The 17299-nt window shown below is 48.6% G+C and overlaps 1 protein-coding gene across 1 annotated transcript in view; it reads left to right on the forward strand.

Annotated features, from left to right (window-relative positions):
- DLGAP2 (DLG associated protein 2) overlaps window positions 1-17299 on the forward strand; it is a 209077-nt gene that overhangs the window by 59476 nt on the left and 132302 nt on the right. The window contains exon 2 of the mRNA XM_007188953.2: window positions 3322-3387. Within this exon, the coding sequence (XP_007189015.2) occupies window positions 3322-3387 (66 nt within the window). The remainder of the gene's footprint in view (window positions 1-3321; window positions 3388-17299) is intronic.

The raw sequence follows: 17299 nt of genomic DNA on the forward strand, positions 1-17299 counted from the left end.
TCCAAACGTTTTCAGTCTGTGGCACGTTTCTATTTTTGCAAAGAAAACATGCTGAAATGTGAACATGGTGTCCGATGCAGGCGCTCCTCATTTTGCAGCGTGATTAATCTCACATGTGTGATCGGCACGGTGACTGCCCGCCCCCCCCCACCCCCAGGCTGTGGTGTGCTCGTGTGGCCGGGGAGGGGTCGCAGTCCCCGGGGGTCTCACGAGCTGCCGGCTCGTTGCTCCAGCCGGGCTGCTCCCTGGTCCCGCCGCTTGTCTGCGCAGCGTCGGCAGGAGAGACGCTTCCTCTCCGTGGCGCAAGCTGGGTCAGAGACGGGAATCGGGGAGAACCCGTGTTGGCGTATCTCTGTAAGCCTGGCAGGGGCAGCTTTGGGGACCGAGAGGTATCAGAGGAGGAGACGTGCCCTGCGCCCTACGTGCTTCCTTCGCCGGTCACCTCGGACGTTCCCGTCCCGCTGCGGACACAGGACGTTGGGTGACCAGCCCGCGGACCCCGTCTGTGCATGTGAACAGGACGGTGCCCAGATCAGTGCTCTGGGCTGTGAGTAGGTATCTGGCGGATACACAAAAAGTGAGCTGCAAAGACAAAGCTGGTTGGATAAGGCAGGATCACAGCCACTAATGACACCAACACACGCTTTGAATGAGGCTCAACTGGCTAAGAGGTAAAACCAGAAACAGAAACGTCTAATGCATTTGCCCTTAACCCACATTCCATGTGTTTGACTGAAAGGTTTTCCCTAAGTGTAGCCACTCCGAGGCCTCACTTCATCTGATCTGAGGAAGGACAGTGGAGGTGGAATGTGCAGCTGGGGGCGTCCACCCTCACAATCCAGGGCTGGTCTCCGCACGGCCTCAGACGGCGTCCTTGGAGTCTTGTTCTCGGCATAATGAGACTCGCCCTTTTGTGAAGCTGCCGGCTGATTGCGCTGCGCTGGGCTCTGTCTGTTCGTCTGCGTCCGCTGGGCGTCTTTGTCAGTTCAGCACGTGCTCGCAGTTCCACTGTGTGATGTTAGCTCCTCGTTCAGATTCATACTGGGAAAGCTTGTCCCTTTGTTTGTGTGTATGTGTGTTCAAGGAGAACAAATGGGATCGAAATCGAAGGTTCACTGTTTTGGTTTATTCTCCTAATTCTATTCTACCCCACCTAACGTAGACGGTCTTCAAGTTAATAATGCTGACCATGTGAACATAGTCTCCGTGGCAACCGTATCTAATTAGCACTGTGCATCCTATTGCATTATGCTTCTAAACAAATGAAACATGCCATCTTCAGTTTCGTGTTATCCTTAATGTGGTCACCTGACCAGCCAGCTTTGTCATCGATGGCTTATTAGCAGTAAAACAAGACTTCAAATGTGCAAAAAGTACTCGTAGCCATCAAAAACGGGGCGCAGCTGAATTATGTGAATGCATTCGAATAAGCTCTCTCTAAAATACCCCAATTCAGACAGACATTTATTAGACATATATACATGTATATTCATGTATATTGTATATATTTTAAAAGCAGTGCCTGGGAGACCCCATAAGATGAAATTCCACCACAGTTTACCTGAGATGTGGTAAATTCCACAGCTCCACTTCATCTTTCATGGCCAAACCCCCTACCTTTCTTTCTTTTTTTTTTTTTTTAACATCTTTATTAGCGTATAATTGCTTTACCATGGGGTGTTAGTTTCTGCTGTATGACAAAGTGAATCAGCTATACATATACATATATCCCCATATCTCCTCCCTCTTGCGTCTCCCTCCCACCCTCCCTATCCCACCCCTCTAGGTGGTCACAAAACACCGAGCTGATCTCCCTGTGCTATGCAGCTGCTTCCCACTAGGTACCTATTTTACATTTGGTAGTGTATATATGTCCATGCCACTCTCTCACTTCGTCCCAGCTTACCCTTCCCCGTCCCCGTGTCCTCAAGTCCATTCTCTACATCTGCGTCTTTATTCCTGTCCTGCCCCTAGGTTCTTCAGAACCATTTTTTTTTCAGATTCCATATAGATATGTTAGCATACGGTATTTGTTTTTCTCTTTCTGACTTTCTTCGCTCTGTATGACAGACTCTAGGTCCACCCACCTTACTACAAATAACCCTACCTTTCTTTCTTAACGTCCTGTAAACTTACTGAAAGTGGAAGGTGCCTGTTTGCTGACTTGAAGATGGTGAAAATGTCAGTGGGCTGATCACAATGTCCTAAAACGAAGCCCCCCGCGACTATAACATGGTAACTGTAGTTAGGATTGCTAGAAGGATGTCGTACTAGAATATTTGCCCGAAGCTTATTCGCGAATGTTGGAAGCCTGCGTGAACGCGTGTCTGAGTGTGTAATTATATGTAGAATGATATTTACGGACTACACACCCAAACGATGGCACATGTATGAAGCTTATCTGAAACTCCCTGTCTCCGTACGGAGACCCACTGTCTGCCCCCCCGCTCTCCGTGCAGTGCGGGGTAGACAGTCCCTGGGCATCAGCAGGTCTAAGCCGCCTGGCAGCGCCCATGCGACCCAGAGCAGCCGGCAGACCAAGGTGCCTGGCTCGCCGAGCAGAGCCCAGGACAGAAGGTCACTGATGTGTCTGTGTCCAGCTCCCCAGGGCCAGCTGGACACAGAGCCCAGGCCTTTTGTCTCTTTGGCTTTGTTGCCTCATCTGGGTAGGGAGGGCCAGAGCGAGATGACCCCCGAGACCTTGTACAGCTGCACGACGTATCCCTGTAAGAATGCCGTGTCTGCTTCTGCACTAATCACAGACCCAGTTAATTGAAAATCAATGCCGGTGACCTGTTCTCACAAGAGAAGGAAATGAGATGTGGACAAAATTGACCTAAGGTTAACGAGTATTAAGATGAGAACAGAAACTGCAGGCTTCGAATTTTGCCAAATGAGGCCTCAGGTAGTACGAGACTTTCCAGACGTCAGAGGAGGCCTCCTCAGGGCCGGGTAGGGCTCACAGGGGACTCACCAGCCGGGAAACAATCGTGCGGCCGAGTTTACAGAATCCAGCTCACATGCAGACAAAGTCTACAAAATCTGCAGGAAACCGAGGAGTAGCCGAGAATCCCTTGCACGGCCACCTAAGTCAGCACCTCCATGGGGCAAACGTGCACCTGCGCCCGCAGGCCTATTGTCAGAAAAGGTGGTGGTTCCTGGGCTTTGGCCCCAAACGCCAGCTCCGAGCAGTGGCGTAAGCCGGAAAGCATGTCTCGTGTCTGAGTGTCGGGGGGCGGGGGGGCGTGTAGGGGATGCGTTGTGATTACGCGAGCCGCACCAGCAACATACTGAAAAGTGACTTTGTTTCTCTCTTTGCAGAGGAAGAGGGCGGGGACCTGGCCCAGCCGGGCATCAGCTTTCCGGGGCCAGCCGAGGAGGATCTAGGTAGAGTACACACCGGTGCTGCACAGAGCAGACGGGTGTTCCAGGAGGGGGGGACGTGTACGTCCGTCACTGGTGACCCTCTCCACAAAATGTTTTAAGTATACATTCGACTTTAGGGGGTCCTAATGAGAACTAAGTAAGATGCAGTGAAATTTTTTTAAATAGCGGTTTGTAAACATTATGGAAGATCTAGATGAGAACACAGTTTCTCCAGATCATCACAGATTAATCATTAAGGCAGTTATTTTACATAATTAATATTATTAGTAAAGCTGCATTAACATAATTGAGACCTGTCCGCACATGTAGAATGACACATCTCTCCTTCCCTCCTTCGTCGCTAAACCCTAAGTCAATCTAAGGGAGGGAAAAGCTTTTTTGTTTGCATTTTTCTCAAGTAACTCTGTTACTTGACATAAAACAGCTGATTTCTCCAGGCAGGCCCAGCTCCACGTGGCTTGGGTGCTGAGTGCAACTATATGCTTTCTTCCAAGGGAGCTCCGAGTTACTATCACATTCTATTTTCCCCAGCGCTGGTTGAAATCACGTGGAAATTTTATCTGTATGCTGCCACAGACACAGTGAAGCTGGAGCTGCATTTGGCCATCACCATTTGACAGGGAGCTGGGCTTACATGAAACGGGGCAGATGCTCCTTTAGAAATGGGGAGTGCTGCATAAATTCAGCATCAAACGGCTGAATGAAATCCACATTGAATGTAACTGAGAAAAGACACCCTCTCCGTGGCTCTGGGTTCCTGGCCCTGCACTTAACATGGTTATTCGCCAGCCTCAAAGACTTCCAGCTGCCTTCTCAGCTTCTGATGGCCATCTGCTGTGACCGCGCAGAGGTTGTCTTACAGATCAGAAGCTTGATTTCTATTTAAATTCGAATTTTTCTTAATTTATATCCGATCTTTAGCCAGTGAATCTGTTGCTCATGTGACTGGCTCAAAGAATAATATTGAAAATCACAGGAGTCCTTTTGTGTAAAGCTGTGCTTTCTTTTAAAGGAAATTAGAACCAAAAAAAAGTTTGCTTTTCAATGTAAAGTTGTGAAACCAGGTATAGTCCTAAAAGAATGACAGTATATTATCCACTATGATTGAGTTAGAAATTTATTTCTAACTTGCCAGTCTATCCAGGCCTTTCTCTACTTGGAAATAGGCCAATAAAATTATTTTTACTCTTTATTTAGAAGGAATACTGGCTACCTCACTGGAATAAGCATGCGTTATTTTTTGTTTCACTCTGTGAAGCTTCCGAATGAATGGATGACTCGTTTGACTTCTGTTTCATGAGACTTTGACAGTAGCTCACCTGCATTTGTACTGGGTCTAAGATTTTTCAGCATCACAATTGTGTCTATGGCATCAGTTCTTTTCTGTGACAGGCTTTCAGAGTGAGGGGGACCTGCCAAAACATAAGGCCTATGCATCCTGAGGCCACGTTTCCATCTCCGTGGCAGCGGGAACCTGAGGCTGACTCAGAGGCTGCCGTCCACCTCTGGACAGCACGTGGCACTCGGGGTGCTGTCTCACCTGGGCTGGCACAGCCCGAGGGCCTGGCTTTAATTATTGGGGGGACACCTAGAGGTGGAATTACTTTGTCCTATGGTAATTCTATTTAAAAATTTTTTTAGAAGCCACCATAATGTTTAGGGACAGAAACTACGTAGTGAGCCGTTCCTACAGTGTGGACATGAGGTGATGGTTGGTGGTTATAATGAGAACAGTCGGATTTTAAAGGACTTGGGAAGAAACTGACAGGAGGATTTGGTGACGTTGGCTACAAAGGAGTTCTCGAAACGTTGCCCAGTTTCCCACTTGTGGTGGTGAGTGGGCGGCGGTGGGTTCTGGTGGGAAGGGGAAACCCTACATCGGCTGTCGGGCAAGGCAGGATGGAACCAAGTAGCCAGTGGACCAGCCAGTGGACTTAGCACCGAGGTGCCCCCGCCAGGCACATGCGCACTGGGGTCCAGGGATCTTGAGCAGCCCGTTCGCTGAAACATGAGGGTCAACCTGCCTCTCGTGGGTCACTGTCACCTGGGGGGCATTTAAATACTGGTACCTGGTGGGTTTATCATCTAGAAAAGTTCCCTACGTGATTCTTACTCGCACCTCGGGTCAGGGATGCTGATGTAAAGTGTGTGAAAGGATAATTTATAGGAAGGTTTAAAAAAAAGAGAAGGAAGGAAGGAAGGTGGGGGGAGGAAGGAAGGAGAGAAGGTATGAGTTATGTTCCCAGTGTTATTACAATAACTAATTGGAAGCAAGCACCACAATTTTATTTATTTATTTATTTTTAATTTATGGCTATATTGGGTCTTCGTGTCTGTGCGAGGGCTTTCTCTAGTTGTGGCAAGCGGGGGCCACTCTTCATCGCTGTGCGCGGGCCTCTCACTATCGCGGCCTCTCTTGTTGCGGAGCACAGGCTCCAGACACGCAGGCTCAGTAATTGTGGCTCACGGGCCCAGCTGCTCTGCGGCATGTGGGATCTTCCCAGACCAGGGCTCGAACCCGTGTCCCCTGCATTAGCAGGCAGATTCTCAACCACTGCGCCACCAGGGAAGCCCCGCACCATAATTTTAGACATTTTATTTTCCAAACTGGGTTTTCCAGTTTCCTCATCTCTGAATTGAGAGGGTGAAACTGGACAGGTTTTTTTTTTTTTTTAAAGATTTATTTATTGATTGATTGTTTGATTGATTGCTATGTTGGGTCTTCGTTTCTGTGCTAGGGCTTTGTGTAGTTGCGGCAAGCGGGGGCCACTCTTCATCGCGGTGCGCGGGCCTCTCACTATCGTGGCCTCTCTTGTTGCGGAGCACAGGCTCCAGACGCGCAGGCTCAGTAGTTGTGGCTCACGGGCCTAGTTGCTCCGCGGCATGTGGGATCTTCCCAGACCAGGGCGCGAACCCGTGTCCCCTGCATTAGCAGGCAGATTCTCAACCACTGCGCCACCAGGGAAGCCCCTGGACAGGCTTTTAACATCTCCTCCGAGTCTCTGATTCTACCGTCCACATTAAAATTAAAAACGCTCTATAATGATGTTAATGCTATTGCAGTGAAATGAGTCATTGTCATTTACAGAACACTGAGGAACGTTTTGCAGCCTGGTAGAAGTTAAAGGCATAAAACAATGCAGGAATATATGCCTCTGGTCCCATTCAAAATACCAATCTTTTTTTTTTTTTCAACTGGCCTCAGTATCTAAAAACTCCAAGGAAAGGTGAGTGACATTTACTGAAAACCCTAAAATCTTCTTTAGTGACAGACAAATGAGTAAAGTCATCTTTTTAGAAGTGAGTATCACACCCCATGCCCTTGCCATTAACCATTCCATTTTAGGGCACAGACATTCTCTGAAGCTCATAGGATGTAATGTATGAAAAGTAATTTTATGGTGAGGAAAATGGCCATGGAACAGAGGAAGATAAAGAAGGTTTCTATGAAATTAAAGTCAGTGATAAAAGTGGATTCATGCAGCACATTCAAAATGACTACAATGGAAGAGAAAACCCACTTTTTCCAGGAGAAACATTTTGAGGGAAGACCCTCAGATACACTGAAATTAAATTGCCCTACCAGTAATTTTTGTGACATTGGCTCATTTATAGGAGATGTGATCGCTAATAATGGGTTTTCTTAATTCCCACGAATGTTAAATTTAAGTCAGTTGTAAAGAGTTGGTAATTTATAAGCATTTATGAGGACTGTTCTGTTGAACCAAATTTTGCACTGGCAAGTCAATTGCAAACTGAAATGAAAAAAGGCAGACAAAATGAAATAATCAATTAAAGAATATTAGGCAGATATTATATGAGACACAGCACGGAGAAAACGGGCACACTATGTAATTTTAAAAATACCTGAATATAAAATAATACCTGCCAATACTTAAAGCCTTCTTCAGGACAGGCACATGTTGTGAAAATATTTTTATATAAAGGATGTTAGATGGTACTGTTTGACGTCTGCACACCATCTAACTGCATGAATGTCTCAAAGTAATTATAATACGTAACTCATTTTAAAAGAACTCCCCTTTTAGACATTTATTTTTGTGTCCTTTTATTAACACCCCTACATGTACATATAGATGTGTAACTCTGTAACTTGAGGGGCGTCCACACTTATTTCCTTCAGGGAAATTTCTAGAAGTTTCTAGACATAGTGGGCACGGTGCCTTGCCAAGGTTCTGTCTGGACAGTAACAATGTATCTATTTACTGCATCCCTCCATCCTCCCCCCCCCCCCAGGTCCCTCCTCCACAGCAGAGACCCCTCAGGACGTGCAGCCCCCTCCTACCCACCTGCCCCTTGGGGATCCTGACACCCCTCGGGGAACGCTCCTCCCAGCGTGTGACATCGAGTCCCTGTCACGTGCTGCAGAGGAGGGAAGGTCACGTGCCAGCTAATCAAGGGGACCGCCCAAAAGATGTATTTTATTTGACAATTTAACGTTAAAACTTTGTACAAACAAATCAAAATCAGTTTTAAAGCTACTAACACGTGTCTATAGAACTTAGGAGATTGGGATTTTTCATCTAGATTTCTGGAGTGCACTGCCTAGCTTTTACGCTAAATATCAGTGTTTAACTTGCACAGTTTCCAAGCCTGGCTGCTGCCGAATGAATTACAGTACCTTCTCCCGTGTTGGTTCCCTTCCTCACACAGTAAATCTTTATTTGATGCATTCACGCCTCCATCAGTGCGTGTGTGGCTTTGTCTTACTACATTTGGGCTACTGTGAAAGAAAAAAAATGCCACAGACTGGGGGCTTATAAACAGCAGACATTTACTTCTCCCAGTTCTGGAGGCTGGAGGTCCGAGATCAGGGTGCTGGCAGATTCGGCATCTGCTGAGGACCCTCTTCCTGGCTCACAGGCGGCGTCTTCTCTCTGTGTCCTCACGTGGAGGAAGGGCTGGGGGCCCTGTGGGGTCTCTGTTAGAAGGACACTGATCCCATCCTGGGGGACCCATCCTCATGACCTCTCACCTCCCAAAGGCCCCCCCGACACCATTACTTTGGCGGTTGGGAGTCAACACATGAATTTTGGGGGAACACAGACATTCAGTCTATAGCAGATTTCATTCAAACAACAATTACTGAGTGTTTTCTGCCCTGAAGGCTGCGCCCACGTGCATGACCAGCTAGCTCCCTGACCCAGCGGCCTCCACGCGCTGAGGAGTTAGAAAAAACCAGGTGCGTCACCACTGTGCGTATAAGAGAAAAGGAATTCAGTGCAGTTAGAGAAGCACTGACAGTACTCTGTATACTGCGACCAAAATCAAATTGCTGCAGACTAGGGACCCAGAGAGGCTGGTGAGCAGGGCGGCTTTGGTTGGGGTCCCAGGGACGAGCAGGTTTCCAGACACGGAGGAGCTGTAAGGCCGTTCCTGCTGCCAAACACCTGAGCACCGAGGGGGCCACGTGTCAGGACGCGCACCTTTCCAGGGGGCTGGGGGCGGGCAGGGAGGGCCGCATGGGCGCGGGGTCGCCCCTGAACTCTATTCAGCGTGTCCGTCAGGGCAGCGTGTGAACTCGGGACCTTAAGGATGCGTTCTGAAAAACCGTGCTCTAGTGATGGACCCAGGTGCTGGCTGGGGCAGGGCTCCTCCTGGAATCATCTCCTCCGGGATGATGGGGGGCTGTACCAAGGCCCCTCCCTCCAGGGCTTCTGAAAGGTCACAGGGTGACCGCGGGTCTGGAGCGGTGGGACCAGACAAGGTGCCCGTTGTGTAAATACTTGATGATCAGGAGTCAGACGCTGTCCCACCCTCTGGCTTCTGCAGATGGAGAGAAACAGGCTCGTATGGAACGTGCGGGGCTGTGAGCCCGACCCAGGGCTACCGGGGATGCATCAGTGGTCCAACCAGCGGAATCAGCAGGCCCACAGGGAGGGGACAGACGGGCCTCAGAGGGAGGAGAAGCTCAGGAGAGGGTGGGAGAGGGACTCTCACGGTGAAGCCCACCAGCTGTATCGCATTCAGTCAGCTCTGGACCAGGGTTTCTCAGCCCCAGTCCTGCAAACCTGGAGGCTGCTTTTCATCCAGGAGGCTGCTCTGAGCGTCCCCCAAACCCCAGGCAAACACGGCCACACGTGCCCTTGGACAGAGCAACCCTCACAGAGAACTGTGCTTCCAGACCCTCCCCTGAACAGCACGAAAATTGGGGGATTTCAGTAAAAAATAATGCAGAAAACAAAGAGAGACTTAACTCCCAAGATTACATTTTGGCTTTGAAATCATTTTTTTTAAACCACAAAGTATCAATACTAATCAAAAAGTAGCTAGATGAATTCATTCTGAGTAAAATAAGCCTTTTTTTTTTTTTGCAAATTGTACATCAAGTTTATTTCCTTCCAGTTTTATTGAGATATAATTAACACACACCACTCTATAAGTTGAGGTGTACAGCATAATGATGTGACCTACATACGTCGTGAAGTGATGACCCCGGTAAATTTAGTGAACATGCATCACCCCATACGGATACAAAAGAGAAGAAAGAGAACTTTTAGGATTTACATTAGCAACATTCCTGTATAACACACAGCAGTGTTGCTTCCGTTTATCATGTTGTGCATTATATCCCTAGTTCTTCGTCATCTTGCAACTGGAAGTTTGTACCTTTTGACCCCCTCTCTCACCATGCAAAGACACGACATTATTATTGACCGTGTTCGCCACACTGTAGGTGTCACGCCCATGACTCATTTATCTTGTAACTGGCAGCCTGTCCCTTTTAATCTCCCGCACCTATTTCTCTCCTCCCCCCTCCCCTCCCCTCTGACAACCACCTGTTTGTTCTCTGTATCTATAACTCTGTTTCTGTTTTGTTATATTTGTTCATTTGTTTTTTGCTCATTTGTTTTATTTTTTAGATTCCACATATGTGACATCGTTTAGTAACAGTCTTTCTCTGTCTGACTTATTTTTACTTAGCACAATATCCTTTAGGTCCATTCATGTTGTCACAGATGGCAAGATTTCATTCTTTTTTATGGCTGAGTAATATTCCATTGTGTGTGTGTGTGTGTGTGTGTGTGTGTGTGTGTGTGTGTGTGTGTATGTATATATATATATATATATATATATATATACTACATCTTCTTTATCCATTCTTCTGTCGATGGACACTTATGTTGCTTCCATGTCCTGGCTATTGTAAATAGTGCCGCAGTGAACATTGGGGTGCATGTGTCTTTTCAAATTAGTGTTTTTATTTCCTTTGGATAAATACCCAGGAGTAGAATTGCTGGATCATATGGTAGCTCTATTTTTAGTTTTTTCAGGAACCTCCATACTGTTTTCCATAGTGGCTGCACCGATTTACATTCCCACCAGCAGTGCACAAGGGTTCCCTTTTCTCCACGTTCTCACCAACACTTATTTCTAGTCTTTTTGATGACGGCCATTCTGACAGGTGTCGGATCATATCTCATTGCGGTTTTAATTTGCATTTTCCTGGTGATTAATTGTCTCGAGCATCTTTTTATGTACCTGTTGATAAAATCAGCATTTCAATATGGGATTATGGCAAGATAGAATCACATTGGGCTCGGAGCTTGATAACTCAGTGGAGGTTGGACTTGGGTCTAAAGGACAGTGTGTGGATGTCACAAGGGTGCAGTGATGTGAGGTCAGAAAAGGTGCCAGGGACCCGGTGAGGACGCTGGGCTTGTCTAGTGGCCGAGGATGAGGAGACCCCAGCTTCCACGTGCTTCTTGCTGCTGCAGACCCAGCCAGACTCAGGGGGCGTCTCCTCAGCCCCACCTCCTGATTCTGCCCAGATGCTCTTGCGTATGCATCACACCCGCTCTGTGGTCCATTCCTGCAGAAATCCGTCTATCTTAAAGGAAGCAAGTATTTCCACACGTGCATTTGTCTTTGTATACACACGCACACCCATGCAAATTTGAGTAACACGGGAAGTCTTCATTTCACCTTTCAAAGCCATTCCTCCTGAAATGACCCTTCTGCTGCAGTAGCACCTCAAGCCGTCAGCTTCTATGACAAGTAAGCGATGGCCTTTGCGCTGGGTGACATGGTCTTGGGTGAAGGCAGATCCCGTCAGGAAGGGAGGAGGGTGATGGATGAGCCGTCTAATCAGAGAAGAGACTGTCTGCTGAATGGGCCGTTTGCTGAGTCAGCATGTAATTTTCATTTCGTTTCCTATCTCTCATGTTTATATTTACATGACACTGATTGTAAAACCGTGGGCTGCAACCCATTCAGTGGGTCATGAATTCAAGTTACTGGGTCGCTACCAGCAATTTTTTAAATAAAAAAAGAACAGGAAAGTATGGAAGGTATAGAGTAGAAAATATCAAAGCACATCACACATAGTAGGGCAAGTATCGCTGAAGGAAACATCAGGGGTGTGGGTGTGTGTGTGTGTGTGTGTGGACTAGGTACCAATGTACAAGGCATCTCGTGTGGGGCACGATGGACGTGGGCGGGAAGCTGCTGGCAGAGTTGCGCCCCGTAGAACCGGGCGGGAGATGAGAGGGATCCCGCCGTGTGGCTTGGACAGAAGCACCGAGGCAGCCCCGAAGCCCTCGCATCCACCTAATCCTGCACCTGGGAACCTCGCATCCACCTAATTTCACTGCGCCTTTGATTCCTTGTTTATTACAAATAAAGGGGAAGCCATAAGGGGACTTCCTACCTCCTGGGATTATTAAGATGATTAAACCCAAAAGTATAAGACCTTAGCAAGCTTTATTAGCATTTGATGCACATTAGCTTTCATCATCTTTACTGTCACCCTTGTGATCGTCATGACCACTCTGCTGTCACCCGCCCGCCTTCACTGATCCAAGCGTGAAAGAGTGAGGGATGCGTAGGCAGAGATCGTATACGGGAAGATGGGCGCCAGCTCCCGGACGGACGTCTGGTTTCCTCAGTGTTAGTCTAGAACACGATGTCCATGGCTACTAAATTTGTATGCAGATCGCAAAAGCTGAAAACACGGATTCCAAGACTGCTCTTTGATTCTGAAGATTTGTGTGCGTGTAAGCGTTCGCCGCTTCAACCGCAGGAGACTCATGAGCACACGTGCGTTCAAACGTGAGTCAGAAGCCATCCGGAGATGTGCTTGTCTTGTCGAGTGGATGCAGGATTAGGTAGAAACGGGGCGGCGTGCTGATCTTTTTGGGTGTTAGTGCCTGTGAAGTCTGGCATCCAGGATATAGGAAATGAATGGTCAGCTGGCAGGGAAGAGAGCAGAATTATCTGACCCAGTGTTGGGCTTTTAGAGGAACTCTGTAGTTTGTGAAAAATGAAAGGTAGCAGATGCCCTGGGCTTTTGAGAAATGTTTCCAATATTCCATTTTTATGGTTGGCATCGAGAGTGAGATGGCCCTTGGCAATGCAAGGGACCAAATGGGAGAGGAGCGGGAAGGGGACTTGGGTGTCTCCGAGGACCCCTGCGGTGCTCCCTGCTCCTGCTGGGCACCTAGCCCAGTGAGTTGAACCCTACAGCATCCTCAGTGCACCTGTGCGGGGCCTGAAGCCCACAGAGGTCAGCGATTGAACCGGGTCACTGATGAATCTGCAGCCACTCTGGCTCTGAGCTAAACCAGGGTGGGATCTTTCTACCCCTCGGATCTTCCTTCCCCAAGAAACCAAAATATCCTGTATCTGGTCCAGTGTATCTAGTTTATTGTATTTGACACCTGAAATGGAATTGTTATGTAGTTGATAATAAGTTGCACCCAGAATAAACAGAGAACCAACAGGTATATGTGACTGCATATGTTTATCTGCTTGACCGGTTGGATTCAGGAATTGGATGCATGTCTGTATTTGTTCCAGCTTCTCGACCAGAAATTGCTCTCCAAGCCATGACAATTCAGCAGAAAACCTTTGTTCTATACAAGCATCCCCATTTTCACCACAAAATGGAGCTGAAAAAGTGTTTCCACAGATGAGGGTCTTCCTTGGGATGATGGCTGTATAGTCTATGACAGTGTACCACATGGACAAATGTGAACCCCAAAGTCTGTTTAGTAATTTAAAAGAGAAACATTATGCTTCGTCTTATCAAAATGGAATAAAGAGCGTGCATATTTTGTGTCACTTTTAGCTCTCCCAAATCACAGATTTGAGTAAAATCAACGCTAGCTGTAATTAGCATTCAACTTGTAACTAACAATGTTGCAGAAGGCTCCTTGCATCAGTGCCCCTTTCACCTGCTCTGTGTCACCCAGGCGGCAGGGTGGAAGGCTGGGGGCCCACTCACCCGCACCCCGCAGCTCCCATGCTGCAGCGGGAGAGCCCTGGGTAGAGAGACTGAAGTGGAAATCCATATGCAAATTGCAGAAAGCAGACACTTAGTTACATTATAGGACAGGAATATGACCTAATACACACAAATTTTAACTATAACAACGCCCTATAGACTAAAAATAACCCAGGAATTGTATTATACTTACCCTGACAATATAATCAAAGTTGTTTATTTCACACAGTTTCCTAAACAGAACATCGCTATTCCTGCAAATTGTCATTAACTTACCAGAGGTTAGGGATGGAGGTTAAAGGGAATTTGCTCCATCCATGGGTGTATGGGAATTCTTCCTTGAGCCTTAATGCACTGCTACTTTAGAGTCTAGTTTTAGGAAATTACAGCCCCAAACCCTCGGGTTCCCCCAGGTGCCTCACCACATACTCTTAAGTGAAGCCAAAACTCACAGCAAACCAAACAACAAAGCACCCACACTCAAAGTTATTAATAATTAAAAACAAACGACGTAGCGATCGGTCTTGTCAAGCAATCTCCTTGCTGAAAGTTCTGCAAACCAGCTGATTGCAAATACCTATGCGCACTAGCTCACTGCCATGGCCGTGAAGGAGAGACCAGGAAACTCTAGTATCTTTTACTCATTCATCTGAAGACTCATTAGACAAATTGTGTGTATGTTACTAACATTTTCTAAAGAAGAGTCGACATCCAAGTTTCTAATCTGGCTTCCCCGTGACCCTGGCTCTGGCCTGGGAGGTGAGCATGCAGCTGTGCTGTTCTAACTGTACATATTGGCATCTCAGGGGCGGCGTAGAGGAGGGGACAGGAGAGTCCACATGGCCCCAGGCCCCAGCCTGTGCAGAGTTATTACAAAGATGCAATCCCTGTATCCTCCAGCCCAACAGCAATAGGAGGAGGGAGGGAGGAAGAAAGGCATTGTATTGTCACAGGGACATTAGCTGTCACCAACACCAGCTATCTGTGTACGCACCAGCCTCTCATAACGCAGTGTACACCCACCTCCAAGAGACAGATACAGGCTGGAGACAGACGAGACAGAGTTCCTGAACCCAAAAATGGTGGCAAGACTTCCCAACCTCATCTGCAGCAAGGCCTGGGAGCTACCGCCTTCCTCAGCAAAATCTCCTAGCTACACTCCAGTCCTCCAAACTAGAAGGCACACTCTTTAGTAAATAATTATAGAACCAGGGGAAGTTACAGAACCCATGCCAAGAGGTCAGGGCCCCCATCTCCCAGTACCCTCCCATGCTCGCATCGTGATAAACAGCACAGCATCTAACTCTGCAGAGCTCAGAGGTCCAACCAGCCAGCACCCCAGTCAAGTGTTTATTGAAACCCCGCTGCGTACAAAATGCTGTTTAGATGTTGAACCAAAAGATGCAAATAACTCTACATATTCTCTCAAATTCTTTGGTTCTTTTAGGCCGTGCAGGGTGTTAGATTTGCTTTAACCAAGCACGTTTGGGTATCTCCCTGCAGAGAAGGGCTACGCAGGCATCCTGTGGGCATTGCTGAGCGGGCAGCGGGAGACGTGGAGCTGGTGCCGAATTAGACAGTGAGCGGGGAGGAAGTGGTATCAGAGGGGACGAAAGTGTCTGTAATTAGTCAGAAATAAGATTCTCTGTCCACTACAAGATGTCCTCTCCCTGCCCGATTTTAAATTCAACCCTCATTTTTTTGCTTACACCAGTCTTCCCAGAAGGTCACGTACACCCTACAAAGTGAGATTAATTCCGAGCAGCCTAGGGATTTTTAAATTTCATGTACGTGTTTTCTGCTTTTTATATATATATGAATTTACTTATTTATATTTGGCTGCGTTGGGTCTTCGTTGCTGCACGCGGGCTTTCTCTAGTTGCGGCGAGTGGGGGCTACTCCTTGTTGCCGTGCGCAGGCTTCTCATTGTGGTGGCTTCTCTTGTTGCGGAGCACGGGCTCTAGGTTCACGGGCTTCAGTAGTTGTGGCATGCGGGCTCAGTAGTTGTGGCTCACGGGCTCTAGAGCGCAGGCTCAGTAGTTCTGGCACACGGGCTTAGTTGCTCCGCGGCATGTGGAATCTTCCCGGACCAGGGCTCGAACCCGTGTCCCTTGCATTGGCAGGCGGATTCTTAACCACAGTGCCACCAGGGAAGCCCTGTTTTCTGCTTTCTATTACTCATTGCACAGAATCTGCGAGTGCATTTGAAACTCCATTTTTAAAGCTCAATGAAATGAAATGTTATAAAATTTAGTGTGGTTGCAACTGTATGAGAGAAGAGTGAAAACAATTTATGCAGGGTAGGAGGATGCAACAGGGATTCACGACAAGAGCACTCATGTCTGAGTAAATGGTAGACGTGTGGGTCTGGGGAACCTGGGTGGCACCTGGGTCTACACTGAACGGGCCGGTCTGGAGTTCCAGGCTCTGCTTAAAGCACTTCACTTGTAGGACTGGTTTATTTGTCCTTCCCCCCATCCCCGCTGCCACCCCGTGGCGGGTGTGGCTCCCGTCGCATGATACGGGTGTGGGAGAAGGTGCAGCACCCCGGATGTGGGCACTGGCGCTGCAGCGTGGCAATCAGGTGATGGAGAAGAGCTGGGTGAGGGCCCGAGGAGGGACAGGGGCGAGGACCACGCACGGATGACAGAGAGTCTGGATCACGTGGGGACGGTGACACGTTGGGGTGGGATGAGGAGATCCAGCTGGACACCTAGGGCAGAAGCTGTAGAGGATTATCGTGTGTATGGATGGTGGCTGAACCCACGTTGGGTGTGAAAGTCTGCCCGGCTCAGGTGTCGTCCTTCCATTTCATATGCAGAAGGTCCCAGCATGAGACACTTGCACGGGTGGCCACCAGGGAGGAGAAGGGAGAGACCAGGTCTCTGTCCCTTCCCCAGAGAGAGACACAGCATGGCGGGCAGTGCACGCACACACACTCATGTGCGCACATACGTGCACACACATACATATGTACATGCACATGTGCGTGCACATATACACATGCACACACATGTACAGAGACACACATATACACATACATGCATGCATACATACGCGTGTATATGCACACACATATACATGCACACACGACCACGTGCACATACATGCACACATATGCATTACATGCAGACTGCGCACACAGACGCAGGATCACATTCACGCACATGCACGTGCCAGGGCCAGGAGGAGCAGCTGCAGGTGTGGGGAAGCCGCCGTGCCCGGCGTGAGGAGCAGCCGCGATTGCGGGGGGCGCTGTGAAGGAAGCCCCAGGGCCCCGGAGGGGGGTGCACGTTATGTGGGCGCTGAAGGGCACGTGCTGGAGGGGTCGGTGGCGTGTGTTTCACCCTGAGCACAGGGAAGACGCGTGTCTAGAAGTGACAGCGGCCCCTGTGAGCCCCCGGAGGGCCCCTTGCACGTATTTTGTGTGGCCCACGTGCTGTTCTTTAAACCAAGTGCGCAAACAAACAGCAAGCGGAAGGGGAGCTTTTCCTTCATCGTCCAGATTTCTGGCTTCGTTAGGGGGAGGGTAAGGACCAGCACCACCAGAAAGCGTTTCCACGGGCCAGCACGCCCACGCCGCCCGCGGGGCCCGAGCACCAGCCCTCTGCACTCACCCCATCCCAGTGCCACGCGGGTGAGGCCGGGCTGAGCGGGTGGCGGCCA

This window comes from Balaenoptera acutorostrata, chromosome 21 (genome assembly GCF_949987535.1).
Source record: "Balaenoptera acutorostrata chromosome 21, mBalAcu1.1, whole genome shotgun sequence".
NCBI classification, from domain to species: Eukaryota; Metazoa; Chordata; class Mammalia; order Artiodactyla; family Balaenopteridae; genus Balaenoptera; species Balaenoptera acutorostrata.